The following is a 27,346-nucleotide window of genomic DNA, read 5'->3' on the forward strand; positions in this document are numbered from 1 at the left end:
CATGATGCATTATGCTAAAACACCATAGTTACATCGAAAACGTTCTTTCAGTATTGATGCATTTCCTGTGGGATGCTCTCCCCGAACACCAATGAGATCGTCATGAGCGGCTGTTCTATTAATAGTTTAACAGGGGTTATTTTCTGTTGTGTCACAGGGAATTGAAACCCTATAATCTATTATAATGGTGGTGGTAGAATAAAATATGATAATATAAAGTCTAGCACAGTTTCTTTAAATAGAGCTAATTACCTATAGCCTTAATCAGTTTTATAGCGCAGCATGTAAAATCGAAGATGTGCTCAATAGTAGTATAGTAGATCCACAGTTTGAAGCTTACGATTCCCATATTAATGAATTAAGTTTTGCTCAGACTGTCCACGCATCCTTTTTTTGTCCAGCATTTATCATTCATTTCAGCAACCGCCCCCCACCCCCCCCCCCCCCCAAAAAAATATGCTTTCTAAAGGATAAATTGTCTAAAAGACATCTATAATTTATTATCAATTCTACAGCATTACAAAAACTATTTACAAGCATTTAAAAACAAAAAGGTTGAAATTAAAACTCAGATCTTACAAATGTGAATAGAGAACCTAAGTAATTCTCCTAAGACTTCAGTTTCACAGCTACTATACTGTGAACATGTTTAATGGCCCATTTATTATACCGGCACTGACGGACAATTTAACGTATGAGAAAATAAATGACTTGCAAAGTCTCTTTCTTGCATAAAGAAACTACGAAAAAGGCAAGGACGCAGGCTTGATTCTTTTGATAATACAGCCTCAATGCTATCACATATTCCTTGATTACAAAGGGTAGCTGCAATTGTTAGGCATGGAAGTAAGCAGTTCAATACTGTGTGACACATACTGTATAGGTCAAATCTGTTTTCTCCCGACCACTGGGCCATCTGGAGCATTTCCTTCATTCAGGGATCCGCTGCAAAATCATACGACAATACAGGATCCACTGAGGAGCTTCACAGTAAAACAACCATGTCCTCCTTTGCTCATCTTTTCTTTTTGCTGTTCTTCAACATTTTCTTTCTTTTGATGATCATTTCGTACAGTTTTTCCAAACCCATTTGTAGCCCCTGCCCATCGACTGCGCTGCATCCCTCTACGTGGTGTAGGGTGGATGAGCTCAGTTCGTGCACAGCCAAAACCTTTGCCACGTCAGAAACACCCAGTGCAACTGGAACGTCCTGTTTATTGGCCAATATCAGCACTGGCACTCCTTGATTCTCTGACGTACGTGTGATCTTGTGTAATTCCACTTTAGCCTCCTCCATACGTTCCACCTCCGTGGAGTCCACAACAAAAACCATGCCGTCCGTGCGCCGTGTGTAGGATTTCCACAGTGGCCGAAGTTTTTCCTGACCACCTACGTCCCACACCTGGAAGGTCATGGCACGGCCGTTGCCGACCGGAACTTTGATCTTCTCAGTGTTAAATCCCTTTGTTGGGATAGTTTCGACAAATTCCTTAAGCTTCAGTCTGTAGAGAAGCGAAGTTTTACCAGCAGAGTCCAGACCAATGACCACAATGTGCAGGGACTGGAAGTTAGGCAGGAACGGAGTGTTGGGGGCAATCTCGGTTAACTGGTTTCCCATGGCAACTTGGTTTCTCACCCTCTTGTAAAGAGCAGCAGATTTGTCTATGTTGCTTTAATTGTTTGGCATTTGCACCTACTTCAAAGGTACTGCAGGCAGACGGAGGTGCTGTATAAATGGAGACACCGTGCTGAACCTAGTGAAAGAATAAAAACAAATGCTGATTATCACCACAGATATGGGAGCTATTTACAACTCTGCAAAGGGTTGTGACGATTCATCCACCAAGTGAGAAAATGTGAGGACGGAAAACAAAGACATTCAAAATCTACATCACACTTTATAAGGTCTTAGCAACTACTATAAAACATATTTACATTGATATATACTTAAAACAGGAAAAGTCTGTATTATATTCGTAATTTATTCAATGATAAATAGACAAGTTCTACCCTGTTTCCATTTGGTATCAAATCACATCTTTACAAAAAATAAAACTGTTTAATTGTAGGTAATATTTTCAGTGTGTAATGTACGTAGTGGCTGCTCTCTATGTCTATTTGATGCACATAATCCTCTTAAAGAGCCTTAACAGAAATAAACTTCTAAATAAGACGACTTTATCTTTGTTATCTTTGTTTTATCTGTTCTTTGAATGCAGACATCAACAATACATTTTTCTTGTAATCTGATTTCTGCAGGGAATCTTTCCTTATACCGAATAAAAAACATTTTAACACACCGCAATGTACTATACAGCCATGAAACATCAATAGCATATAAATCATGAAGGTAAAGTTTAATGCTACATTAAATTGCTAATAGAGACAAAAGTATAAAAACAGAATACTCAGATTAATAAAGTTTAAAACCGTATTAAAGACGGCACGGCGAGCTTGTCGCGCAAATGTATGGGACACCTTGAGATAGAAAACCGCAGTGCTCGGAGTCGATGCTATTTAATCTTTCTGAACATTTTCTTCACTTACCTAAAATGTGTTTATCTCGTCACGGGCAACTTCTCCATTTCTCACAGTAAAAACACCAACGTCCAGTTTATCCAAGCGACTAAAAACAATGATCATTTTCCAGAGTCTATCTCCCCTCCGATTCCAGCGACCCGAGAGAGATGAAAGTGGAGCTGAGTGAGCGCACAAGATCTCGAACGACAATCCCGCATGTGACGTCACCCACACGATACGACCCCGATTCTTTTCTCGCGACTCCCTCTAGCGTTTGATTGTTCAGCAGCTCGCACGCGGTGTCTCCAATGTCGTTTCGTACCGAAACAGCACCGCTCCGTGGCGACCCTGGGGCATCGAAACTGCCATGTTCCTGTACACGTCCAGTATTTTCATTTCCTATTTTAGACACCACTGTGGTCCCCTAAGAACACGGTCATTTATTTTGTGCAGCAATAAATAAAGTCATATTATTATGAACACAAATATAAAAGTTCATTAAAATGCCGGGCATGCAGGCATAATGTAAAGCATATATAAATTGTGTAATGCAATGTAAAATAGATAATACAAATAAAATGTACATATGTAATATATACATTTGATGTATTTAGTATTAATTGGTATTAATAAAATGCATTAATAATAAAAAACGACGAAGTGATGACCTTCTTGAGACCTTCTCTAGCTTCAAACCGAAAGTCAGTTCACAAACATTTTATATATTTTACTATAGAATAGTATACATATTATATATTAATAAGTGATATGACGTAACAGGCACTGCATGTAAAGTGTCTGACGACATTTTGGTGTTTGGATAAATAGTTGCTAGGAAACCATCTATCGGTCTAGGCATCAACACGTCCGAAAGGCAGAGTGCTGTCAGAAGAGGATACGATATTTTTCACAGGACCGCTAACTTGGTAAATGGTTTCTATTGCTTTTGTCAGTTTGAATGCACTTTTGTTGTGAGGTTAGTTGATTCGACTACCGTTTGTTGTTTAATGTTATTCTAGGACATAGTTTGTAATCTATTAGAGGTCTGACGCTGGTCCAAACTCGGGTTGTTCAGGAGTGTGAGCACGTTATAGGACTTAATGTCATTACTCAACTAAACTGTCACCTTATTATCACAAAAGTAATTGTGTAATTGAGGCGATCATACTGATAAATCTTCGTTGTCGTGTAATCTGTCAGCGTTTATGAGCTCGGAAATCACTTCAGTGTTTATTTCTTTCTGAGTGTCGTGACAAAGGAAACATCTCAGCATGTAGTTTTGAATTACGGTAATCAGGAAACAGTGTCACGTTTCTTCACGTTGACTTTGGTCATATAACTCCGTCTCTTTTACAGGTGGTGTACTATGTCAGCAATGCACTGGGAGGCCCGTCGACGTCAGCAAGTGCTGGATCGCAGATTATCTGCTAGACCCAAACAGGTGGGCTTGTTAACACCTGTACAGATATATATATATATATATATATATATATAACAGATGTATTTTTCATTCACATATATATATATAGTGAATCAATTAAGGCATAATCTTTCGTTGTACTGTAGGATGAGATGAAAGGCAAGAGCGTCACGCTCAGTGCATCTGCAGGATCCGAGTCTCTGGGTAATGCTTGCATAAAAGGTCACACATGTTCACTGTAACTTTGTGCACATTGTTGTACGAGACCTTTAGCAAAAACATGTATACAGAAGTAACCGAACATGTATACAGATTATTTGTTTTCCATAGAGGTTGACAAGAAATGCATTTGCAAGTGTCAACCTGCCAACGAGGAAACCTTGGCCAAGAGTAACGTGAGATACTCGGTGAGTACATCCCTCAACATTTCCATTGAAACATGTTTAACCTTTAGTACTGTAGATCAAACATGATTCAAACGATATAGCTGTTGGACCGAAGTCATTTTGTGCTCTTTTGTGTTATTTCACACATCACATTTGAATGAATACTTTATGGCGAATACTATTTTGTCCAACTGCTGTATACTCCAATGCATAATAGTGCAGTGAATAGTTTAAATAGTTTAGAAAGAGGACATCTAAATGAGGTGTGTGTTTCATTTGATCCAGTCCCTGCAGTACTCCCAGCAATGGTGAAGAGGAGGGCAAGACCACTGAGCAACTTCACAAATAAAGAGGGCCGGGTTGCATAAAGCACCTTAAGTTTTTTCTCTAAGAAAGATAGTTAAGGAGTGATTTCCCTTGTCCAAAGACAATAAGAGAATGGTATATTTAAGGGCACACTTAAGGGAAAAACTACACTTAAGGTGGTTTATGTAATGGGTCACTGTGTTTAATCATAAATCAACATAGATCTGTTTTACGCTTTGTAGTCCTAATTAAAATAGTTTGCATTAACAATTCCTTTATCTCAAAAAAATAAAAATTTTAATGTGATTAAAAAGTTTGTATAATGTATACACTAAATCACGAAATTTTCAGAATACATTCATAGTTCCAGTGACATTTACTGTATACAGTATGATCTCATATATTACTGTCAATATAAGTCAACACCCTACTTGAAGGCACAACCGCAGTAAATTGTGGAATAAATTGACAATCCCTGTTAAAGCAGGTAAACTTTTGTTTGATCTTTTTGGCATCTGCATTCATGGATAAACTTGGGCATTGTCTCAAAGCAGAGGGATGGTATGAGGAATGGTTGAATTAACTCCACAGTCAATATATTCATAGGCATCTGTAGACATCTGTTCTGAATGGGACAAGTAGGAGACGTTGATAGTCAATCTGTAGAACAAAAAGGGTTAATGATTATCTGAGAAAAGAATATAAAATTATGATTTTTTTAGGATTCCATTAGAGTTGTGTTTTAAACACCTTAAAATATAATACAGTCAAGTCAAAGTCTATGAGAACACCAAAAACATAAAACAATCTTCCTCTACTGCCAGTAACTGACTGCAATTTACTGTCCACTTCAGAAACAGCTTGTCTGGAATAGGATTCATTAGGTGTCACTATGCAGTAAGAAACATGACATCTTAATTAAAGGAATGTTTACATTTACTATTTAGGTTAAATACATTTCCTTTAAGATTTAACAGCAATCAAAGCTGACAACATCCTAACATTCAATGAGCTAAAGTAATATTAAAGATTGGCTTAGTAGGACTAGGATAATCCAAATATTTTGTTTGTGGGATGTTGCAGCATACTTTCTTGAGAAAAATGTGAATACTTACTGCAAATGCAAGAATAAGGTGTGAATCTGAATGGCATGTGATTTGCAGTAATTGCTGTTAAAGATATGGGAAGATTAATGGCATTACTGAAAGTTTCTATATACATTTAATACAATAAAAAGGGGACATTATGTCTATACTTAAAGTGCTGGGAAACAGAACACAATATTTAATTCACATATAGACACTACATATTGATTTAAGCAATAGCTTTACTTACTTAAGGCCTAGGTCATCAATAACAATGTCTGATACAACTGTGATCTGTGAAAGGTCAAATTAAGTTAAGCAATATTAATTGAGAATATTTTAAAACTAGAAACACAATTCATACAACAATGAGCTTAAATAACATTTACCGTCTTACGTGATCGAGGAGGCACTCCTGTAACATTTATGAACTTAGTCTTGCCAACCACCGTCTCTAAAATCAGTGCTTGCACATTAAGATCGTCTGCTTGAATGCTAACAAAGTTATGATTGGTGATGTTCAGTTTGTTCTAAAAACAGATAATATTAACAGAAGAATGCAAAGTTTAGAAATGTATGCTCCACAAAAAGCAAGTCTTAAAGTGTGATCAATGCTTAAGCACACTTACCGTGACCACCATTTTAACTGCACCTGGAGTGAAATAGACCATAGATGACTGTAATTCCACGGTTGACATGTCCACGCTCCGTGGAAACAGGAAAAAGAGGGTCAGCGAGCAGATCAGGAGGCAAAGTCCCACTGATATGCACACATACAGTTTCCTGTGGGGCATTACACCTAGTCATACACACATCTGACTGTAAAATAAACTGGCAATAGTTTAATTTTACGCTTTATGTGTAACAAAGCCTACTTTATTGATCCTTGTGAGAGAAGACATTGCATCAGCATACTTATCAGAGTGATACTCACGTGTGGTGAGGTTTCAGTCTTTGATCACTGCAAGGAATGACTGCCACGAGTTGATTCTCCTGACCTGGAGATGTCAAAGGTAAAAAAATAAGGATATAAGACGTTGTGTTGAAGATCCAAAGCTGCCAATGAAATATGCTAAAAATAGTTTGTCAGCAGTCAACGAAATTTGCCTCTTGGTATGCGTCCGGTGCCATGGCAGGTAGGGCATCGATCCGACTGTCCATCCCCGTTAACACTGCCATAATCTGGCAATTTAGAAAGCCTCCTTGTATCTCCAAATTTATTCTGGGTCATAATGGTGTTTTCAGAATGACGTTGGGCCTTATGTGACCAAATCCAATAAATCTGTTGTAGTTACAGGATTAAAGAGTAAATCAACATGTATACTTAAATGACAACGCTTGTATTATTCTAGCTAAACATTACTGTGATGAGCCAGTCTCCAAAACATCTGATGCACTGTAAAACTACAATAAAGGACTTATATGTCCCCAAAGAACAGTAAACTCCAAAACAATAAAAATCCAAAGAATTTAGAGCATAATAAAAATCTGAAGTTAAATAATTTGAATGACAAAACTGAACTGCTAAATGTTACTTCTGTATGTACAGTAACCACATGAAAACAAATATATATAAGATTCGTATCGATTCACCGATTGTACAAATATTTTTTAATAAATATAATAACGCGCAGCTAAGGAAAAGAACAGAAAATTGTGGGAGGGGGCCCTTGGAGAAAACTGGCCCCAGGGCACAGTTTGTTAGCCAGACGGGCACGTTGGGTGCTCTGCACTGGACTAATACAGGTAAAATAACCGCTCTTTTAATGTACTTTTATGAAGATTTTTTCATATGATGTGACAATGAGTGGAAGTGACTGTCCTTTAACATACAGCACTAATGAGTCGGGGTTAATAACTATTATGTAATTGTTTTAAATAATGTCTGACAGCAGAATACGTCAATGAGAATGGTTTTACTGGGCTCTCGGATGTATTAAAATACAATATGTGACAGTTCTAACAGTCGTACCAACACGAGTCTGACTCTGAGCACAAACGTGACACGATGACATCTTAAATATGCAGTACATCAAGAATCTATTGTGAATCGAATCGTTAACTATTTGCTGTCCTCAGTTCTTCAAAATGTCTTATTTTGTGTTCAACAGAACAAAAAAAGATCACATTTGTCTATTGGTATTCCAATTCCTACCATGGTATGTCAGTTGCTAACATTTTTCAAAATATCTTTCCTTGTATTTATCAGAACAAATAAATGTATACAGGTTTTGATCAACTCGGGGATGACTAATGACGACAGAATTTTCATTCTTGGGTATAGTATCGCTTTAAATATTTCTTTAGTACCTGTAGTACACCTGCAAAAAGCAAAAACAAAAATTCTAATGGTTTCCATTATGAACCATCAGCTGGCATACCGTTGAAACCATAACAAAATTCCTAATGTTGAACCAGGTTATGATACCAGTAGGATGAAATAGGTGTATCTGTTTTAATGCTTTCCATTCACCATAACATTCTAGTAATACAAGCCAACACATTACCAGTAGACACACACCATTATACGCATTGAAAAACCATTACAATTCCCAATTAACCATTAGTTTAAGACATTATAATTTCCTCGTTACCTCAGATATAGTACATCAGTTGTGGTGTCGACGGTGCAAACTTTAAAATCTGTAAAAATGCACAACAGATAAGGGAATGAACTCCCCAGACAGCATGAGGTGTCACGCGCGTATTTTATGATGTGAATACGAACGCTTTTGCGGACATTTAATTAACGTTAATTTCGTTTTGAGTCACAAGCAAACGGTTTAAAGGACCTAGCACAGTTTAAGAAGACTTTACACAACCATAACATGATGAAATATGACAACCTCACAACAACGCCATGACGATGAATGTTTTAAACCACATGACATGTAAAACAGTATCCTTCATCAAAACATTACCAAATGCGTTCGTGTCGAACGTAAACATGGCGTTCTCGGACCTACCGTGAACTCAGCGAAACATTTTGTCTTGATATTTTGTCTTAATTTTTCCTGTCGACCAGTGTCACTCGTGTTGTCAAAAAACACAGCACGCCACTTTCCTTGAAGACAAAATGAACTTTTCGTGCGCGCAGTCACTTCCCTCTTAGATCCTCAGCTGTGTGGTGTCGCCGCTCTGTGGTCATAGTGGATACTGCTTGATAACCCTCAAAGATCAGTTTTGATCTTGTATTAACTGTTTGGTGGGACGAAAGTTTTTTAATTGTAGGCCTATAGTTAAACATACAAATTTGCGAGCCCCCTTGTTTCTAAGTAATCATACGTAAGGTACAAGTAGGTGCATATGTTTATGTAAATAATATGCTCACGTTGCAACCATACTGGCTTTGGTATTCATTAAATGAAAGTCAAATGTCTTAGATATGTGCCCAGTTCCTGTCTATCTGACTACAGGAAAAACATTTTTAACCACAACTTTCATTGTTTCAGCAGTTCAGATGTGTGTACTTTTGTACTTCTGCTGTGTGTGCCAAACTGCACAAAACCAAGAGATTCATTGTGCTGCATAAGCAAATTCTTCAACACACTTTTTAACTGAAAGCTATCACTTCATTGGCAAACAATACAATCCAACAAATGGTAATATGGAATGTTTTTATTCACGGTGTTGGACACCAAAAGCCATGTTAATAAGCCTTCAGCTTACAGTAATACATTGGTAGCACATGAAAATAACAATATGACCAAAAACCTGTTCCTAGCAAACATTTGAACCAATCAATGACTGGTTTGGTTACGCGTGACTGAAGAAACTCATTGCACACATTCCTATAATGTAGTAGCCCAACCTTAAAGTGACATGAATTAGTGTCATCGAAAATAAGTTATACAAATATAGAGGTCACTGTGACAACAAATCAACACAGGCAATCCTAAAAGTATCCAAACAAACCGAAACCCTCGGGATATAGTCTCAAATAATGCTCTTCTTATCAAGCAGTACAAAAGATACCTGAAGCCTTTCTAAGAAGAGAAGTTTATACATGTTAGTAGGGCACATACACACAGATTGAAGATAGCATAAAGACTGCTAAAAACATATGCGGTTACCCCATTCATAACGCCTTATAAACATTAAACTAAAAGTATACAATCAAGTAATTGCATCATTGCAGCTATTATCAGCAGGCCCTTTTGAAGAGTCCAAACTATTTCTCTAACAAAGAACATCAGAAGCGTTTAACACCAGCCCACTCTTGCACAGAATGCTGCAAAATGATGAAATCATTTACAATTCTTATACTTCATGTTATACTCATTGAGGTCGCCACGGTGCTTCCTAGTGTCTTGAGATGTGCCATTCGCTGTCAGTCAACTGCACCAGCTCGTTGACAACATCGAGCAAATTGTAGTGATGCTTTCTTAGCAACCTCTGATTGAGCAGCTGATTACTGAAGCCCATCTCTTGTAATACCGCCATCAAGGAGGCATCCTCACAGTCTGGGTCAACGGCAGGCCGCTGAAAGAAAAGTTAACTATTGTGAGTATTATCAAAGTTCTTTATGTGCAAAGTTCAATGATGAGGAATACGTAGGAAAATCCAAAATTTACTACACAAATCATTGTACAGGGATTGTGTTTCTGTAGCTATAGTGGTTCGACTCTCAACAAACACAAACTACACTATAATTCACTTTAGATAACTTTTGAATGATGCTCAACATGTAGTTGCCATGAAGTTTCTCTTCATTTGAAAACGCACCTGAGATGTGCTCTGGCCTGTGAAGAGTGCTTTATACGCAGAAGCGGCCACAGAGAGTGCTCCCTTAACCAGACCCTCTGTCAGACCACTGTGATGCACCCTGCGGAAGAACAAAAGCATGTGTCGTAGGGGTTCTGTGGTAACAAAGGGTTTTTACTTGGCCACACTGTTAAATATAAGTTAAAGGGCGTGTCAAAAAGGGTTTTATTCTAACTGCACCTTGACAAAAGTGAAACAATGTCTGCAGAGCCACTTCCTCTGTGGTTGCAGACATACAAGATCATTTTCAACATTATTACTTTAATAATCAAATTGTGTTATATCTGTAATGTTTGAAAGTCCAAAAGGGACTCCTATGGTTTTACCTGAGTTCCTGGGAGCTGCAGGTCTCAAAGGCACTAACAGGGGCCTCTGAATGAGCCGATTTGCAAGCTGAGGTAAAGCAGACACATAATTTAGAAACATCACACAAAATATCACACATGATATGTCACCAGCGTCAAACCCAACACTTGACAAGCATCAAATGAGAGCAAAAATATAACAGTGACCTTCATCTTTTTGTCATAAGGAAATAAAATAAACAAAATACAGTTTTATAGTCAATAAGGAATGTTTATACAGTGCATCCGGGAATTATTCAAAGCGCTTCACTTGTTCTACATTTTGTCATGTTACAGCCTTATTCCAAAACGGATTGAATTCATTATTTTCCTAAAAAATTCTACAAACAATACCCCATAATGACAACGTGAAAGAGGTTTGTTTGAAATCTTTGCAAAAAACGAAAAAAGCACACGTACATAAGTATTCACAACCTTTGCCATGACACAAAAAATTTAGCTCAGGTGCATCCTGTTTCCACTGATCTTCCTTGAACTTGATTGGAGTCCACCTGTGGTAAATTCAGTTGATTGGACATGATTTGGAAAGGCACACACCTGTCTAGATAAGGTCCCACAGTTAACAGTGCATGCCAGAGCACAAACCAAGCCATGAAATCTAAGGAATCGTCTGTTGACCGCCGAGACAGGATTGTATCAACGCACAGATCTGGGGAAGGGTACAGAAAGATTTCTGCAGCATTGTTGAAGATCCCAATGAGCACAGTGGCCTCCATCATCCGTAAGTTTGGAACCATCAGGACTCTTCCTAGAGCTGCCCGCCCGGCCAAACTGAGTGATCGGGGAGAAGGGCTCAAGTCAGGGAGGTGACCAAGAACCCGATGGTCACCCTGACAGAGCTCCAGCATGTCTCTGTGGAGCGAGGAGAACCTTCCAGAAGAACCATCCTTGCAGCACACCGATCAATCAGAAACCAAATACTCTGGTCTGATGAAACAAAAATTGAACTCTTCGGCCTGAATGGCAAGCGTCATGTATGGAGGAAACCAGGCACCGCTCATTACTTGGCCAATACCATCCCTACAGTGAAGCGTGGTGGTGGTGGCAGCATCATGCTGTGGGGAAGTTTTTCAGCGGCAGGAACTGGGAGACTATGGGATATATACGAATGGGAGAAACCGCTCACAAATGGGTGTGACAAGCTTGTAGCATCATACTCGAGGCTTGAGGCTGTAATTGGTGTCAAAGGTGCTTCAACAAAGTATTGAGCAAAGGCTGTGACTACATATGCACATGTGCTTGCTTTATTTTTAATAAATGAGATTTCAAACAAACTTTTTTCACATTGTTATTATGGTGTATTGTTTGTAGAATTGAGGAAAATGAAGTGAATCCATTTTGGAATAAGGCTGTAACATGACAAAATGTGGAAAAAGTGAAGTGCTGTGAATACTTTCCGGATGCACTGTAGGTAGTTTGTATGATTGAGTTTAAAAGACTCTATATGACTGACAACGCACCATCTGAGTCTTCAGGCTTGCATGTGTTCTCTTCAGAGGTCCCTGGTTCAAGATCATGAGATCTTACCGATCTACAAAAGAATCATGAATATATTTAAACAAAGACACTACATTATCAAACACAAAAAATAGCAAGTTCTCTTTTTTACCTATGAGTTCGAAGGGATGGTGACAGGGTTATGGGTGGAGGCACCATCTCTGGAATTAGAGAGGGGGTCTCCAGTATTTCAGAGGTGCAGAGCATCTTATTTAGGCTGTTTTGAAGAGCTGGGGCAGGGGTGGTCTCCTCAATCTCTCCAAAACTTCTCTGGATTTGCTGTGCAGATGGTTCGGTGGTGGGAGGGGCTGCAGGCTGGGACATTGCTGAGCTATACATTGAATCTCCCAGGGGCCTGGAAGTATCGAAGCAGTCAGGCAGGATGACAATGTTGTCCTCTGATGAGGCAGAGGACACCTGGCTGCTCACCTCGTCCCACTCTCCTGCTTCTTCCTCTTTCTCGTGACCGTTTCCATGTGCCTTTTGCTCCACTTCCTCTTCGTTCTCTTCCTGTGCAGCTGGATCAGTGTATATGTTTTCATTTGAGCCAATCAAAGCCTCTGAAAAGACTGTGGTAGTAATCAAATGTTTGAATTAAAATACAATTTGTTTTAGCAAGACTAAGAACAATTGCAAGAGACATGCAGCATGGTGAAACATGAAAAACAAATATGGTGATTTCTACAAATATTGTGCATTACCTGGCATGACTGGTTCCTGTGTTATGATTGGCTTTGGTATAGGGGGTCTGTTTATGACTTGCAAAAGTTTATTGTTCTTCATCAGTAACAATCTATCCTGAGCACGAATAGTGTCACAAACTGTAAAATAAATAGCGACATAATTAAAATATTATAAAGACATATGACAGAACTTTTTAATGCAACAAACGGAAGCTCACGGTTAGTCCTGCTCAGGTTGGGGCGTGCCCTGCGCGAAGGCTTGCGTTCTGGCTCTTCCTCTAGGGTGAGCGAACGAATCACAGTCTCGCAGACAAACTGCGTACCGCTGATGTCTTCATCACCATCCTCATTGGCTGGGATGTCCAGATCATTTTGTCTCTGAGGCTGCGACACTAAAAAAATAGAAGTTCATCAAAACATTATCTATCAGCAAGCTTTACATAGACATAGAACTGTGATTTTACTGCAATATAAAATATTGAGAAATAATATATATGATTATTATATCAACTACTGATTGGTGAATCCTAATTCTAATGACTAGTCCTGATTATGTTTCAAGTCTAACCTTGAGTCTTCTTCCAGCCTGAACGTCCAGCTTTGACTTTGCTGAGTCCCGTCCCGTGCTTTCCCAGCGAGGATTCGCGATGAGTGGGAGGAGATACGCAGGGGGTCATATCTGGAAAAGTTACACAATTGGTTGTAAAACCAGGCTAGTCTAATATTATTCACATGACATTGAATAGACCCTGAGGGTCTGTTACATAATTCGACTGAAATGAGGCCTTACCGACTGGAGTGTTGGCTGGGACTTTCTCCAATTCTTGCACAATATTTATATCCAGCAGCTCAAAGGACAAAAGATCCTAAATAACGAGAATATAGGCATCAGCGAACAAACACATTACACAACAGTAAAGAGGACATATCGTCGTTCCCAGTTATACTCACCTGTGCTGTTAGTAAATCTACAGAGGGGATGTAGTATTCTCTCCTGCAACTGGTAGACACTTGAGCATCACAGTCTCTGGTGCCCGACCAGAACACCCCCTCTTTGCCCATTAAACAGACATCAGCCCTCTAAATAAATATTATGTTGTAACATTCCATTGATTGAAAATAAGGCAACACTTGAATGTCAATATTTGGGAACATTGGCCTCACCAGTGATTTACTGCAGTAGGAGCCAAGTTTCTGCCCTGAGCTTGGCACCACTACAATGCTACACCACACTCTCGGTCCGAACTGCACCCCGCAGTGTGCCAGGCGCCAATGAGAAGTGTAGGTGCCTTCCAGTAGGGGCGCCACAAATGTCACGCTCACCACACCGACCTGCCCCGGCTGCAGAAAGGGCACCGCAACCTCTTTCTGTTCTCTTGATCCCAGGGTCAGGTTCCCCCACATAAACTTTAACTACAAAGAGAAACTCACAATTAGACATGCAAACATTTTTCCTGTTAACAGAACATATTCCGTTTACAAAATGTCTGTTTGCTTTAAGTACCTTGGTATCCGAGGTCCAGCTGATGTTACCAGTGTTCTTCATCTTCCAGTACTTGATGAACTTGGTGCCCGGCTCCAGACAAGTGCCATCTGGTAGATTCTCATCCAGAAACAAGGCAGTCATTGTGGGCACCAAGGTGGAGCAGGAGACCTTGGGACCCCTGGTTTGAGTGCACAGAGGATCGTCAGAACAGCTTTGTTTTAGCGTCTGTCTTTTCCTTGTAGCTCATATCAAAAAAAGGTAAAAAAGGACGTAATACATAAAGGCAGCAGGTGTATTTGAGGTAGTTCCATCCACTTGCCAGCGATAACTCAACTATAACAGACAATGTGATAATCTTGATAATGATTGTTCTGGGCTGGGTAGGTAGGTCACCCAGCCCTCACCCCTCTCAGTGTGGCCCTTACTCTGGACTGGAAGTTTGAGGGTCTGGGCACAGGGTCGAAGCTGGGGCTGGTCCTGGGCCCAGAGGCAGGGCGGGAGCAGGAGCGGGGGCAAGGCCTGAGGTGCCGGTCCCGTTGGAGGCTCCACTCCACAGCAGACCTCTCTTCTCTAGCCTCAGCTTCTTCTTGATCTCCTTCACCTCTGCCTTCAACTGCCTCCTCTCAGCTTTTAGCCGCTGCCTCTCGGCTTTACGCACTGTCCGGTCACCCCGCCTCAGAAACCTGGATGAGACAAAATGAATGCAAATTAAATTGGGAACATATCTGAATACACTAGACTAAAAATAACCACAACAATGCTAGTCTTGTTTTCAGTTTTATATTTTTGGTTTTCACATTAAATTTATATAAAAAATTGCTATTTCAATATACTTCTTTATTTTCTATGTTGCTACATACGTTTAATTTCAGTTTTTAGTTTAGTACCCATTTATTTTTAGTTAATAATTTAAGTGCCTTAACGTAAACGTATTTACATTTTTTGCTGAGGCAACTCTTCGATTTTCATTTAGTTTAAGTTTCTCAAAATGTTCTTGATTTTTTTTTCATTTCAATTAACAAAAATGTTTTAAGAGTTTTAGTTGGCTGTGTTAGTAGAAGATATACAAGTAAGAATTTATTACGAAAAAAAAGTTTCAGCTTGCCTGGGTTCTGGAGTAACTCCACGTTCAGGGACCGACAACGGAGTCCTCGTCCTCTTAAGGTTGTGGCTGGGGTCGTGTTTATGACTACACGGCTCACATAAGATACAAGATGGGCAAACGCTGTATATAAAATGAGAGAACATTTTTATTTCAAACACATTGATATTCTGTGACTCACTGGTTTGTGTGTGTTAATTAAATATCCTTGAGTATTGATGTATAAAAAGTTATTAGCAGATATTGCGAAAGGTGAACCTCTAAAAGCTCAGAACTTTTTTTTACCTGCACTGATATCCTCCACCAGTGGCTGGTCCTTTACAGCTACTGCAGTTTGGAGTTGAGCTGGAGGCCCTTTGTGTGGTGGAACTAGTTGCTTTCTGAGTGCCAGAAGTGCTCGGCTCCTCTGTGGGAGGATCTGGGGCTTTGTGTGTGCAACACTGGCCAGAAAACTCACTACACATCCTGTCCACCACCTCCCGTACAACTTGGTCTTTAAACTGTAAAGTGGATGGAGAACAGTTCTGAAACTACTGGACTACTATCAACAATTTTAAAAGGCTGTCTTCAACTAGGTGTCTACCGTCCTAACTTATCACAAACTGGACAGCAATCAGCTTAAAAGCAACCACTGCTGTCGGTCACTGAGGCACTGCGGTTGGCTAAGGCACAATGCAAAACATCTGTCCTACTTCTGCTAGACTTATCTGACGTCTAAGAAACAGCTTGATACATCAGATCCTGCTAGCAACCCTATCATCGCTAGGGATCACAGGTACCCCTTTCCTCTGATTTAAATCCTACCTCTCTGATAGATCTTTCAGGTTGTCATGGATAGGAGTGTTGTCCACAGCTCACCACATGGTCACAGGGGTCCCTCGGGGATCAGTGCTTAAACCACTCCTTTTCTTCATCTACACAACATCCTTGAGATCTATCAGGTTTAACTCACTGATGTTTGCCTACAGGACGATCGCTGGCTCTGCACTGTCATACTTTCACACCCTATTACACCACATCCAGAACCTTGTGCTCAGTGAATGAATGGCACCCCGCAATACCCTCACAAGGGGACTAAACCACCTTCCCATTTATTCTTTTTCACTACACCTTGCTGGTGAAACGATCTTGCAAAAGCAGCCCGGTAAACCACATCTCTCTCAACATTCAAAAAACAACTTAAAACATATCTTTTCCATGAATACTTGATTTGTAAATATTGACTTCTCTACAAAGAAACAAAAATGAATCCCTTCTCTCTCTCAACAGGTATTTTTCCGGCTTTGTGAAAATTAGTATCTTGGTATAAGCACTTATTGCCTCCTTTTGACAAATCGTTTATTGTTTCCTGTTTTCTTTGCTTTGGTTAAAGTGTCTGCTAAATCTAAAATGTAAACCATATGGAGCAGATTCATGAGAGACATTTTCACAAAACAATGCAAAACACAAGACGTTACCAGTTATTTAAAACAAAGAAAAATGTTATTTTAATTTTTTTATTCTTTAGGTACCATACCCTGTCCATGTAAGATTTGAACCATGTTGGGACAGCTTCCTCTTCCGTTTTCATCCCTTTGTTTTCTTTCACTACTGCCTGTTTAATTACAACAAAAACTTAACATTTTAGTCTAAGAATCTTTGGTCAATACACATTAGGTATTACAATTTTCTCTGTCACATTTGTAAAATTTAAAATGTAAAGTAAATGACTTACAGATTCCCGTTCAGGGGTCACCTGGGTTTCTTTGTCTGCCATCTTGACCCTTGCTCGATACGGAGGAGCTGGTCTGGGATCTATCTTTAGTTCTTTTAGCTCTGGCTTCACAGCACCACCCTCTGCCTGGCCCTTCATCTTATACACATTCATGTGTAGCTGGTTGGCTTGTTTGAATGAACTCTAAATGAGAAAATTAAAGAATGTCACAATATTATTTGACGCCAATGCAATACTATTTACGAATTAAATTTATGATGTACCAAATATTAAATTGAAAAAAGCTGCCTCATACTACTATGGCACGTAAAGCACAATATAAAAAATGCATATTTTCAGACATACCTTTAACGCCTCTGTGTATTCATCTGTGATGTTGACATCAATAATAAAAACAATGTTTATAGTTTAATATGAACATATTGTGACATTCCACTGACAACATAGTTGGTTAGTAAATACTATAATTTTATTATAGTTTAACATTTAATACAAACCTTGACTGTTTATGCACACCTGTGAAGGTAAATTTAAGAGGACAATGTTATTAGAACCTTTTTTTATCAGATTGTAACCATAAATATTAAAGAATTAATCAATGAAACCTGTATAAATATGCTAACTCAAATAAAAAATAAATTAAACTCTTGTTTACCTCCTCATTGTCCTCGTCAAAATATTTCACTTGGAAATGACTCAAGCCGAAGGTAGTTTTAATCTAGATGTTTTAAAGATAACAGCACTGTTAGCCAAACAAACACTATCATAAGCTGCAAATTCCCACAAATGTCTTGAATAACGACATCGACCCTGACAGACTAGATCAACGTAAACATTTAATATTTCCCGGCGTTACTTATTATTTACAACGTGTCATCTGATTTACGACCGTACAGAAAGGTCAAAACCAAATGACACGTTTTGTAATTATTAAGTAAGATAAATGGTATGATCCAATTGATATGTGTTAAGCCATAGCTGCTAACATAGGATCATGTGTTTCGACTTGAAAAGTCGTCCGTTTAAACGTCTCATATCCCCACTTAAAGGTTTGTTTACGTAGGCCTCGGCTACCTCGGCCTTCCAGGAGCAGAAATGTAAACGTCCCCGTGTAAACGCCACCAAGCAAGGCTAATGACTCCTTACCCAGGCCTCTACAGTCTCCCACTGTGCTTTGTTCGTGTCCAAGACGGGAAATTTCTTCACATTGCCCCTAAAGTTCACTTTGACAGTGACGGGGAGGTTCATGGCTGTCAGCCAGAGTCAGATGAACCGTTTGATGCGGGGATGTGATGCTCTAAATGTCCGTGGTATTGTCAATACTGGGAGACTTGTCTTTTGCGTTGTTGTTTACATCGCTGGATTCGCACACGCCCCCAACACATGTGACAGGAAGTACATCATCTTTACGTACGCCTTTACAAAATATTGTCGGAATATTTATTTTCATTCACAAATAGGTTGTTGATTTTAAACTCAATGTCCGCATTATGTATCCCATAATTATGTTGTCTCTTTTGAAATATAAATATGAACGAGTTTTACGTCAAAAAAATATTAAAAGAGAAACGGTGGAATTAGTTACAAATAATTTTTTTATTATTAAAAAACTCGTACTTAATTATTTCATTCAATATTTCAAGTGTTTTATATACATCAAATTCACAATTGTGTGTTTCACCCAAAAAATGTAAACTTACGCATGCGCATTATGTCTTTAGCTGTGCGTACGTCATCTAGAAGCGCGCGCCAGTGCCTTGTGGCTGACAGCAGTTAGTGAGCCACACGCTTAGTTAATGTTTTAGGACAATCTCTCTCTTTTCTCATTTATTGAATTAATACGATGTCGTCGCTTCTTAAGGTGGACAATGAAATCAAAACAAAGGTGAGTTTTCCTCTCTTACTCATATTTAAACAAGAACGATTTAGATGAGCAGCTTGTAAACGTTAGCTGGCTAACAGGTAACGTTAACAAGGGGCAGCCGGCGTGTGAGTCACCTCGCTTACGTTCACACGCATGTTTGCTATTAAAATCTCTCCTTTATAAAACATTAAATTGTGTTATAAAATATCGATTCATTTTGCTTATGAGGTCTCCAGTGGGAAGGCAGGGCTTTCACGTGGCGTAGTGGAGCTAGTGTTCACCGGGGGTGCGTGGATACAGCGTGTTTGTAGCACAGCAGCGTGCCGATGCGGCAGTTAGCAAAAATTGAAATTCATCACAATTCAGAACGGATGATCAGCGAATAAACACAAACATTTATTGATAACTTTATGTTCGCAAGATATAACACTAAGCATAGTTTGATTAACCAGTCGTGTGGACGTGTAAAGTGGCTCTATTACATGCTACATATTGACAACATTCAATTTCCTAAATGCTCGATGTTTGTGTTTTTCCTACAAATTGACTTGTATTGAGGTGACATTTTAAGTTGTGACTAGATTAAACTGGTGTTGTATATTACCTGGCTTTTATAACGTGTTTAGTTTTTGCAACTAATTATAAATATTCCTTGTCTATTTAGGTTGACGCTTTCAGGGAACGAATTACAGCAGAGGTAAATTACAGCACTGACCTAAAACCTTGCGGTATTTGTGTCTATTGTAGTAACAAAACTTATTGTTTCTGTATTTATTTTAGGCAGAAGACCTGGTCGCAAACTTTTTCCCGAAGAAATTGTTAGAGTTGGACCAGTTTTTGAAGGTGTTGAATCTTGGACATTGAAGCTTTAGCCTATTTCCTTTTTATAACTGTACAATACAAAGTACAGTAATTGTTTATTATAAACTTTTTCTCATCACTAGGATCCCACAATTAATATTCGGGAGTTGAAAGAAATTCATTCAGAGATCAATCTGACAGTACCAGACCCAATTCTGCTTACAGACATCCATGATGGACTTGAGGGGGTAAGAAATCACTTTTGAACTATTTTGTGTTGTCCGCTTTAATTTCATCAGGAGTCTTGTTATTAGGATGGCCTTCTCTTAAACTGTATTTTGTAAAAGAATGAGAAAAAAAGGACTTATCTGTATCCTTCAAATATTTCCCTTAATAGCAAAATGCTAAAAAGAGGAAACTTGAAGATGGTGCAAGAGATGACAAAGGTGAGTTCTCTTGAAAACAGTATTAGATTTAGGCAGAATGAATGTCTGAAATATGCTTTAAAACCCTATTTCTAATTTATTTTAATTGTTTTATTTGATTCTGATCTTTTTGCAGTTGGCGGGACCAAGGTCTTTGTCATGCCTGGTGGAATGATGAAAAGCAATGGCAAGCTTGTGGACCTGATTGAAAAGGTCAAGCCTGAAATCAGAACTCTCATTGAAAAGTGCAACGTAGTAAGTTCAGGAAATAATTTTCTCACACACTAATACTGATTTAAACGTGTGTTACTTGAAGGCTGATTTCTCTTAGCCGTTGTTGATCACCAAAACAAGCACACCCCTACCCCATCTTTTGCTTTCGTCAGCGTTCGGCTCGACTTATGTCCATACTGTGCACCTTACTGCTGATTTGCTACACGGTTGTTTTGGGACTCGGCCCGACTTTGTCTAAACAAACGTAGTTTGTAACTCGGACACCCTGCCTTTAAGTAATGTCATATTCTTTGAATTATAGGTCAAGATGTGGGTTCAGTTGTTAATCCCAAGAATAGAGGATGGCAACAATTTTGGCGTCTCAATTCAAGTAGGGTGCCTTTTCTTTTCACTTTCCATTTTTATGTTACATAAGCGCAGTTGTTACCTACCTTACTATGTGATCTCTTGTTATATTGATGACTATTATCTTCATCTTCCATAGGAGGAGACAGTTGCTGAACTAAGAACGGTGGAAGGGGAGGCAGCATCTTTCTTGGACCAGATATCAAGGTACGTCAGTCAGTGTCGATTATAAATGTTGTCAGGCAGGTTCATATTTTAAAATATACATTCAAATTAACATATGTTTTTCCTCAAGATACTACATCACCAGGGCAAAGCTGGTTTCCAAAATAGCAAAATACCCTCATGTGGTAAGTATCTGATTGTAAACTGAGCAAATTAAAAACTTTTTCAAACCTTAGTTTTTTTTTAGATCTCATTAATTTTTTTTTATAGGAGGACTATCGTCGAACTGTGACCGAGATTGACGAAAAGGAATACATCAGTCTCAAGATAATAATGTCAGAATTGAGAAATCAATATGTAAGTATTGCTAAAAAAATAAGCAAATATTTTCCTGTTAAGCCTGTAACCATTTTAATAAAAACAAAATTGTCCTGCAGGTAACATTGCATGACATGATCCTGAAGAACATTGAAAAGATCAAGAGGCCAAGGAGCAGCAATACTGATGCTCTATACTAAGATCACTGTCTCCGTTTGTTCTTATTCCTTTGGAGCTTGCGTTAGCTTTCAGCTGGTTCCAGAGCTGTCCTGTATCCATTATAACCAGGCCTGTTCATATAGGCCTCGTAGAACACGTCAATTAAGATAGAATTGTAAAAAATGGTTACTATTTTAAACCCTTTAAAAGTAAGCCCTTTTTGTTTTGTTTCTAAACGGACAGTGTAAATGTTTTAAGGCAGAGCCTGAACGTGCGTCCCAAGGAAACTGTCTCAAAATTGATTTTCTTTATTAAAGAAACATCTCAACAGTGGGTTTCTTTTTTTTATGTTTTGCAAAGCCAAATTACACATTCTGTTTTGAAGGAATTCAGGACATTTTAAGTATTTCTGAGCATCTTTATGGGTAATTTGATTAATAAGTCATTCACCCGTGATGTTCAGTTTCTTCAGTTGGAAAGAAAAAGCTCTTATCAATGCTGTATTTCACAAGCGGTTGTGTTGTTGTATCTGAAATGTACATGTAGGTTAAAGCGATATGAAAGCAGTTTTTGTGCAAGATTTTATTTCGAGTGTGAGCTGACAGTTATTACAAAGTGGAATACTCATATTTTACATCTGAAATTACAGATTCATTGACGTCTGGAAGCTTTTTATGGTTCTTTTTGTCCAGTTTAAAGAGTGATACATTTTGCTGAATAAACTATTGTTTTTACAATAAATTTAGGGGATGTTCTTCGTTATGATTGTTTTTAATATTCTGTAAAGAATTTGCCTTGCAATGATGCTCTCCGGTAATAAATACACGTAGGTTAAATTTGAAATACTTGTCATGTAATGAATGCAAGCCTTGATATCTTACTAAAACCTGTCTAGCATATTTTTCAAATCTATTATATTCTTATATATAATAGATTTAAAAAAATAGTTGATACGGATAACGGATGCTCAAAACAACCAGTAGAGGGCTCCTTTCATGCAGTTTCAATGTCATTTATGTGCTGTTCTAATACAATCATTGGATCACACATTACCAGACACTAAAAGAATAAGGAAGTTTGAAAGGGGTTAAGATGTGTTTCGCTAATAAGATAACAAAACAAAAACTAATGTTATAAAACTGAAGGCTTTCTTTTATTAGCCTTTTAGTGTACTTTAAGTATGCAATTTGAATTTCCAATATGCATTTTATGCAAGAAAAAAATCTGAGTTATTGATAACCCATTTTAGGTTTTTACATTCTAAAAGTCTATGCATTGACTTTACAGACTACATAAACAGATCTTATTTAATACAAGAACATTTGTAAATGTGATAATTCCATACATTCAAAAAGATTCTTCACCAAGCACAAACCTAGAATGGAAGACAAATGTAGAATATTTCAAAATACAATCTTATCACATCACGCAAAACAAACATTTCTAGCAGGTGTCAGCGTGGGTGGGCTGGTTTCAACACAAAACATTTTGCTCCCAGTACAATCAAATTGGTGTTACTTCATTGGTGTAATTTCGACTTTCTATTTAATGTTTTTTATGTTTTTACATTACTGCAACTGATAAAAATAAGACATTTTAATAAGACAGTGTAATAGCTCAACTCGCCACTGGACAAAATTCTAAACAGTGACTTGTAAAGCAGATTTAATTGTACTTCAAAAATGAAGGTAAACATTTGTAAACTTTAAACAATAGTAAAATTAAAAGTTTGAAAACCAAAAGTCTATTTTTCCGTTTAAGGACTATTTTTGTCCTAATGTAAAAATGTGGAATGATTATAAATGTAAGTACCTCATAGGATATAAGCAGGATGTAAGAATTCCTTTGGGACAATGCCAACAGCACCATCCAGCTCTCCGACCCACCATCCATTAATGTTATATTCCTGGATTAGATAGAAAATAACTGCCGGTCAACAATCATAAAATACGTAATTATTATAAACTAGCCTCGAACATATTTTCTGCTGATTTAGTGGATTGATGGGGAAGGAAATAGTCTTTAAATTCTATCTTTATAAAATTATTTTAAATTCTTTAAGAATTTAAGAATTCCATTTCAAGCCATTCCATTCATAAATGAATTTGTTAATTTACAGCAGTTCATTTGCAGAAAAAGTTATTCTAGACTTTCACAAACTTTACTTTTTTTTAACCACTTTTTCAATTACCGTTCAACATGGTCACCTTTTGTGGATGAAGTTCACACAGATTTAGTTTAACACAAACTACCACTGTTACTAGTAACAACAAATATGTGTCCAAACATGTCTCATCTTTTAACTTTGTACAGGATATTTAATATGTTATAACTGAAACCTTAAAAAGTCAAATGTTTTGCTTTTCAGAAACGAGACTGATACTGTTTTAAAGGTTTTGATTATTGCAGGTAGGCTTTGAACTTAAAAATACAGTACATCTGTAAATGTTTGTAGAGGAACAAAATTAAGGCACATGCAATTTTATATGTGAATGTAATGTAAATCGAGTCTAAATTTAATTGTGAACTTTAATATTGATGTAAACACAAATGTAATTCATAAAATGTTTCAAATTAAATTTGTCTTTTATGTATGTCTATATACTATCCATTGGTGAAGAGCCTCAGATCTGAACTTTAATGAATGATGACAGATTCCATGGTGGTCCAGATTCAACTTGACAGCAGGTTATAAATGTGAAGCTTAGAGAATGTGGAGATGAAGCGATGGTGAGAGACACAAGGTTTAAGTGCTTTAGTATTCCAGAAGCACACATTGTACATTTAGACATGATGAGCATGTCATTCATCTACTGCCTGCTGAGGAGAGTAGGAACTAATTACCATCCTCTATTTAAGCACACCCACAGTGCTGAGAGCCTAATGTAGTCTCAGCCCATGCAGATGAGCTGTTTTAATGATGGGATACAGAATAAATTCCATCTGGACAGTGAGCTGAATGCCGTTGGGGCGTCAACGCCTCTGTAGCATAACACGCATCTGTTAACTTCAACTTTTTTAGACACATACAGCTATAGATATGGAACTAGAACTGAATTTGAGGTGGCAGAAAATCCCTTTTTTTAAAGGGATAGTTCGTCCAAAAAGGAATTCTTAACCTGTATAACTTTATTTCTTCTGTAGAGCACAAAATACGTTTTTTAAAGAATATTTTCTTAACCGAACAACGGCGGTACCCATTAATTTCATTCTAAACCTGTATGATTTTATTTCTTCTCCAGTGCACAAAAGAAGATATTTTGAAAAATTTTGGTAACCTAACAACGGCAGTACCCATTCACTTGCATTGGTTTTGGGTCCATACAATAGAAATGAATGCCGTACTGCTGTTGTTCGGTTACCAACGTTCTTCAAAATATCTTTATCTGTTTTTCATTTTTAGCTGAACTATCCCTTTGAAATATAATGTAGGTGAAAGAAATGCTGTTTATTGGGGGTAGGGATGTGGATTGGCATTGGATCTGTACATTTCTCAGCGTTCCCAAAAAGGCCTTTTTGATTATAATTGATGAAGATTTAATGCTCCTCTAAATCGCAGGTGTGCCCAATACTGATCAGCCCTTTGGCACACACTTCACCTCTCAACCAACACGCCTCCCCGCCCTGCCTAGCCCCCCTCGACACGGTGTAACTATGGGTTCAAACAGAGTACACACGCAGTACAAGAAAGAGAGTCAATACATTCCATCGCAGTCCTTCTCATTTCGATGACTCGTGTCCTTTTCATGCCTGCCTCATTTTTCCTGCCTCTCTGTATTAGCAATCTGTTTTCTGCAATGCGTCTGTCAACTACAGGCATTTGGGAGACATCCAATCTGTGCCTGACTGTGGAGAAGGTTGTTATAGAGATTTACCCAAAAGGACTCTGTACTTTGGACTGAGATAATAGGTGCCTTTTGGGAGGCTGCTGAGCTCTCGCGCCGAATAACGGGGCAGGGTCAGGTGTGCTTTAGTTTGGTCTACATCTCAACTGCTTTTAATAGAGGTTGTACGAGGCGGCGGGCAGCTGTTGTTTGTGGGCTGTGAAAGTGAAGTGCGTCGCTCCGATGGCGCTGACCTCCATATAACCTTCTCAGGAGAAAGGCGGAGTTGGCACAGGGAGCGATCAAGAGTGTGTTGCCATGACAACACCTGCAGTGTGCCACTGTTATCATTTATTAGTGACTCAGGGGGGTGGCTAGCAATGGTATTCAGATGGGCCCATTGCTCTCAAGCGGCCAGGGGACAGATTGACAGCTAATGACGCCTTCAAAAGGAGTGGCTTGACTTGAACAATGTTGTGCGATGTATGACAGGTTGAGTTGTGACTCCCGTCTATATTAAAAATGGCAGCATCCGTGCTAGAATACTGAAAATGGACAACTTTGCCGTATAAATTGTTTCGAATGCGATTTGCTAAAGGCAGTTGGGAATCAAGATACACACACGCATTTGACCGAATGGCTCTCACAATATCATATTTTACAACATGGTTATCATAGCCGACATAATGCGATAACGCCATTACGAAATCTGTTCCTTTTTTTATAACGCTAAAGAACATTTTATTAAGGTTTTTTTGGTCTTTTCTCCTTTTTGGTCAATGAATTAAACTCAAAATACAAGTGTTTGTGAGAGTTTGTAACCATTGTGGCTTTAATCTTTGAACAGGGGCTTATTTACAATATTTTCATGTGTAGAATTAGCACAATATTAATACCTGTGGCTTGTAATATCACAGCTACTGTCAATACTTATATTTTGTGACATTCTGATCACGAACAGTTAAAAAATATATATATATTGACCCAACAATAATAAAATTTTAACTATATTTAACATTTGTATCATTAATTGTATTGCCACCATTTTGTTCAATCTTTAAGCTACTACAGTTGCAGTGATTTCTGCTAAAGTGACGTTTACTGCGTGTAGCGAGTGTTAAAGCAAAATGCAAGATGCTCATGTATTATTAGTTTATTTTCCTCTCTCTCTCTCTCTTTCCTTTTATTCTTCCCTCTATTAATTTTCCCGTAACTCTACGCGTTTCACACAAACGCCTCCTTCCTCGTCGCATTTTAATCATTTCCCTTATTTGCCAACCCTCCCTCAGTGCCTCCCTACGTTCATTTATTCTGTCGTAAGCAGAAACACATTCACACACATACACACTGCGGAGGCAAGAGCCATGGTAATAAGAATGAGACATGAGGCCTCTGCCTCTGGCCACCAGCTGACTAAGGTAGACCTTGGGTGTGATGGAGCACAGGAAGTCTCTCATTGCCCTGCCGCTGAACCCTCTACTCGGGTGCTACATCCCCCCCTCCCTTCAACTCACTCTTGTCTCTCATGCTTCTCTTTTTGGAACGCGCGTCGTCGCCGCTGCATGTAGACACGCTCATCCAGCCATCTCAAAAAACAAACAGCCGTACGTCACGTTGTTTGCTGCTCCTTCCTAAGCAGCCGACACGACAGGTGGCAAACAGGTATTGATCATGCTCTTGAATAAAGATGGCCGCGTGGCTCCATTGAACTCAATCAGTGCGTTTCTTTTGCATTTTCATCTTAGCCGTATCGTGATTTTTGTGGGTTGTAGATTTTTCTCAAATGCACTACACAAATTTCAGCTGGCTTGTTATTTAATATATAGCCATAGTGATGCAGCACAACAGACATGGGAAGGTGTGACAGTGGCCAAAATGTGAAA

The 27,346-nt window shown here is 38.5% G+C and overlaps 5 protein-coding genes across 7 annotated transcripts in view; 1 reads left to right on the top strand and 4 right to left on the bottom strand.

Moving 5' to 3' along the window:
* Positions 1-472: 472 nt before the first annotated feature.
* arl4d (ADP-ribosylation factor-like 4D) lies at positions 473-2,746 on the bottom strand. The gene is made up of 2 exons (XM_079476223.1): positions 2,548-2,746; positions 473-1,754 (listed from the first exon to the last, which is right to left on the bottom strand). Exon 2 carries the CDS (start codon positions 1,616-1,618, stop codon positions 1,016-1,018), a length of 603 nt encoding a protein of 200 aa, XP_079332349.1. The 5' UTR covers positions 1,619-1,754; positions 2,548-2,746; the 3' UTR covers positions 473-1,015.
* Positions 2,747-4,198: 1,452 nt separating this feature from the next.
* On the bottom strand, positions 4,199-8,887 carry tmem106a (transmembrane protein 106A). 2 transcript variants are annotated; one of them, XM_079476220.1, is made up of 9 exons: positions 8,684-8,887; positions 8,312-8,360; positions 6,825-6,999; positions 6,652-6,715; positions 6,347-6,500; positions 6,107-6,247; positions 5,968-6,011; positions 5,748-5,801; positions 4,671-5,292 (listed from the first exon to the last, which is right to left on the bottom strand). In XM_079476220.1, the coding sequence occupies exons 3-9, from the start codon at positions 6,946-6,948 to the stop codon at positions 5,178-5,180; spliced, it is 696 nt and encodes a 231-aa protein (XP_079332346.1). In that variant the 5' UTR covers positions 6,949-6,999; positions 8,312-8,360; positions 8,684-8,887; the 3' UTR covers positions 4,671-5,177. The 2 variants fall into 2 exon arrangements, with proteins under 2 accessions (XP_079332345.1, XP_079332346.1); XM_079476219.1 differs by lacking the exon at positions 8,312-8,360 and having other exon boundaries at positions 4,199-5,292; positions 8,684-8,886.
* A 433-nt stretch (positions 8,888-9,320) lies between these two features.
* Positions 9,321-18,705, bottom strand: nbr1a (NBR1 autophagy cargo receptor a). 2 transcript variants are annotated; one of them, XM_079476770.1, is made up of 21 exons: positions 18,475-18,688; positions 17,984-18,046; positions 17,826-17,844; positions 17,674-17,696; positions 17,329-17,511; positions 17,131-17,208; positions 15,900-16,114; positions 15,618-15,737; positions 14,938-15,195; positions 14,531-14,690; positions 14,191-14,439; positions 13,978-14,106; positions 13,817-13,892; positions 13,595-13,705; positions 13,245-13,418; positions 13,045-13,164; positions 12,456-12,912; positions 12,307-12,377; positions 10,808-10,874; positions 10,443-10,542; positions 9,321-10,199 (listed from the first exon to the last, which is right to left on the bottom strand). In XM_079476770.1, exons 1-21 carry the CDS (start codon positions 18,574-18,576, stop codon positions 10,020-10,022), a joined length of 2,955 nt encoding a protein of 984 aa, XP_079332896.1. In that variant the 5' UTR covers positions 18,577-18,688; the 3' UTR covers positions 9,321-10,019. The 2 variants fall into 2 exon arrangements, with proteins under 2 accessions (XP_079332896.1, XP_079332897.1); XM_079476771.1 differs by lacking the exon at positions 17,826-17,844 and having other exon boundaries at positions 17,974-18,046; positions 18,475-18,705.
* A 346-nt stretch (positions 18,706-19,051) lies between these two features.
* Positions 19,052-22,529, top strand: psme3 (proteasome activator subunit 3). Its single transcript, XM_079476187.1, has 11 exons — positions 19,052-19,213; positions 19,857-19,889; positions 19,973-20,035; positions 20,137-20,241; positions 20,391-20,439; positions 20,555-20,673; positions 20,954-21,022; positions 21,137-21,204; positions 21,293-21,347; positions 21,433-21,519; positions 21,600-22,529. The coding sequence occupies exons 1-11, from the start codon at positions 19,172-19,174 to the stop codon at positions 21,678-21,680; spliced, it is 771 nt and encodes a 256-aa protein (XP_079332313.1). The 5' UTR covers positions 19,052-19,171; the 3' UTR covers positions 21,681-22,529.
* skap1 (src kinase associated phosphoprotein 1) overlaps positions 22,212-27,346 on the bottom strand; it is a 28,427-nt gene continuing 23,292 nt past the window's right edge. Inside the window, exons 12-13 of the mRNA XM_079476181.1 lie at positions 23,452-23,545; positions 22,212-23,014 (exon numbers count right to left, since the gene is read on the bottom strand). Coding sequence (XP_079332307.1) covers positions 23,453-23,545 — 93 coding nt within the window. The 3' untranslated portion in view covers positions 22,212-23,014; position 23,452. The remainder of the gene's footprint in view (positions 23,015-23,451; positions 23,546-27,346) is intronic.

This window comes from Barbatula barbatula (genome assembly GCF_947034865.1).
Source record: "Barbatula barbatula genome assembly, chromosome: 16".
NCBI lineage: Eukaryota > Metazoa > Chordata > Actinopteri > Cypriniformes > Nemacheilidae > Barbatula > Barbatula barbatula.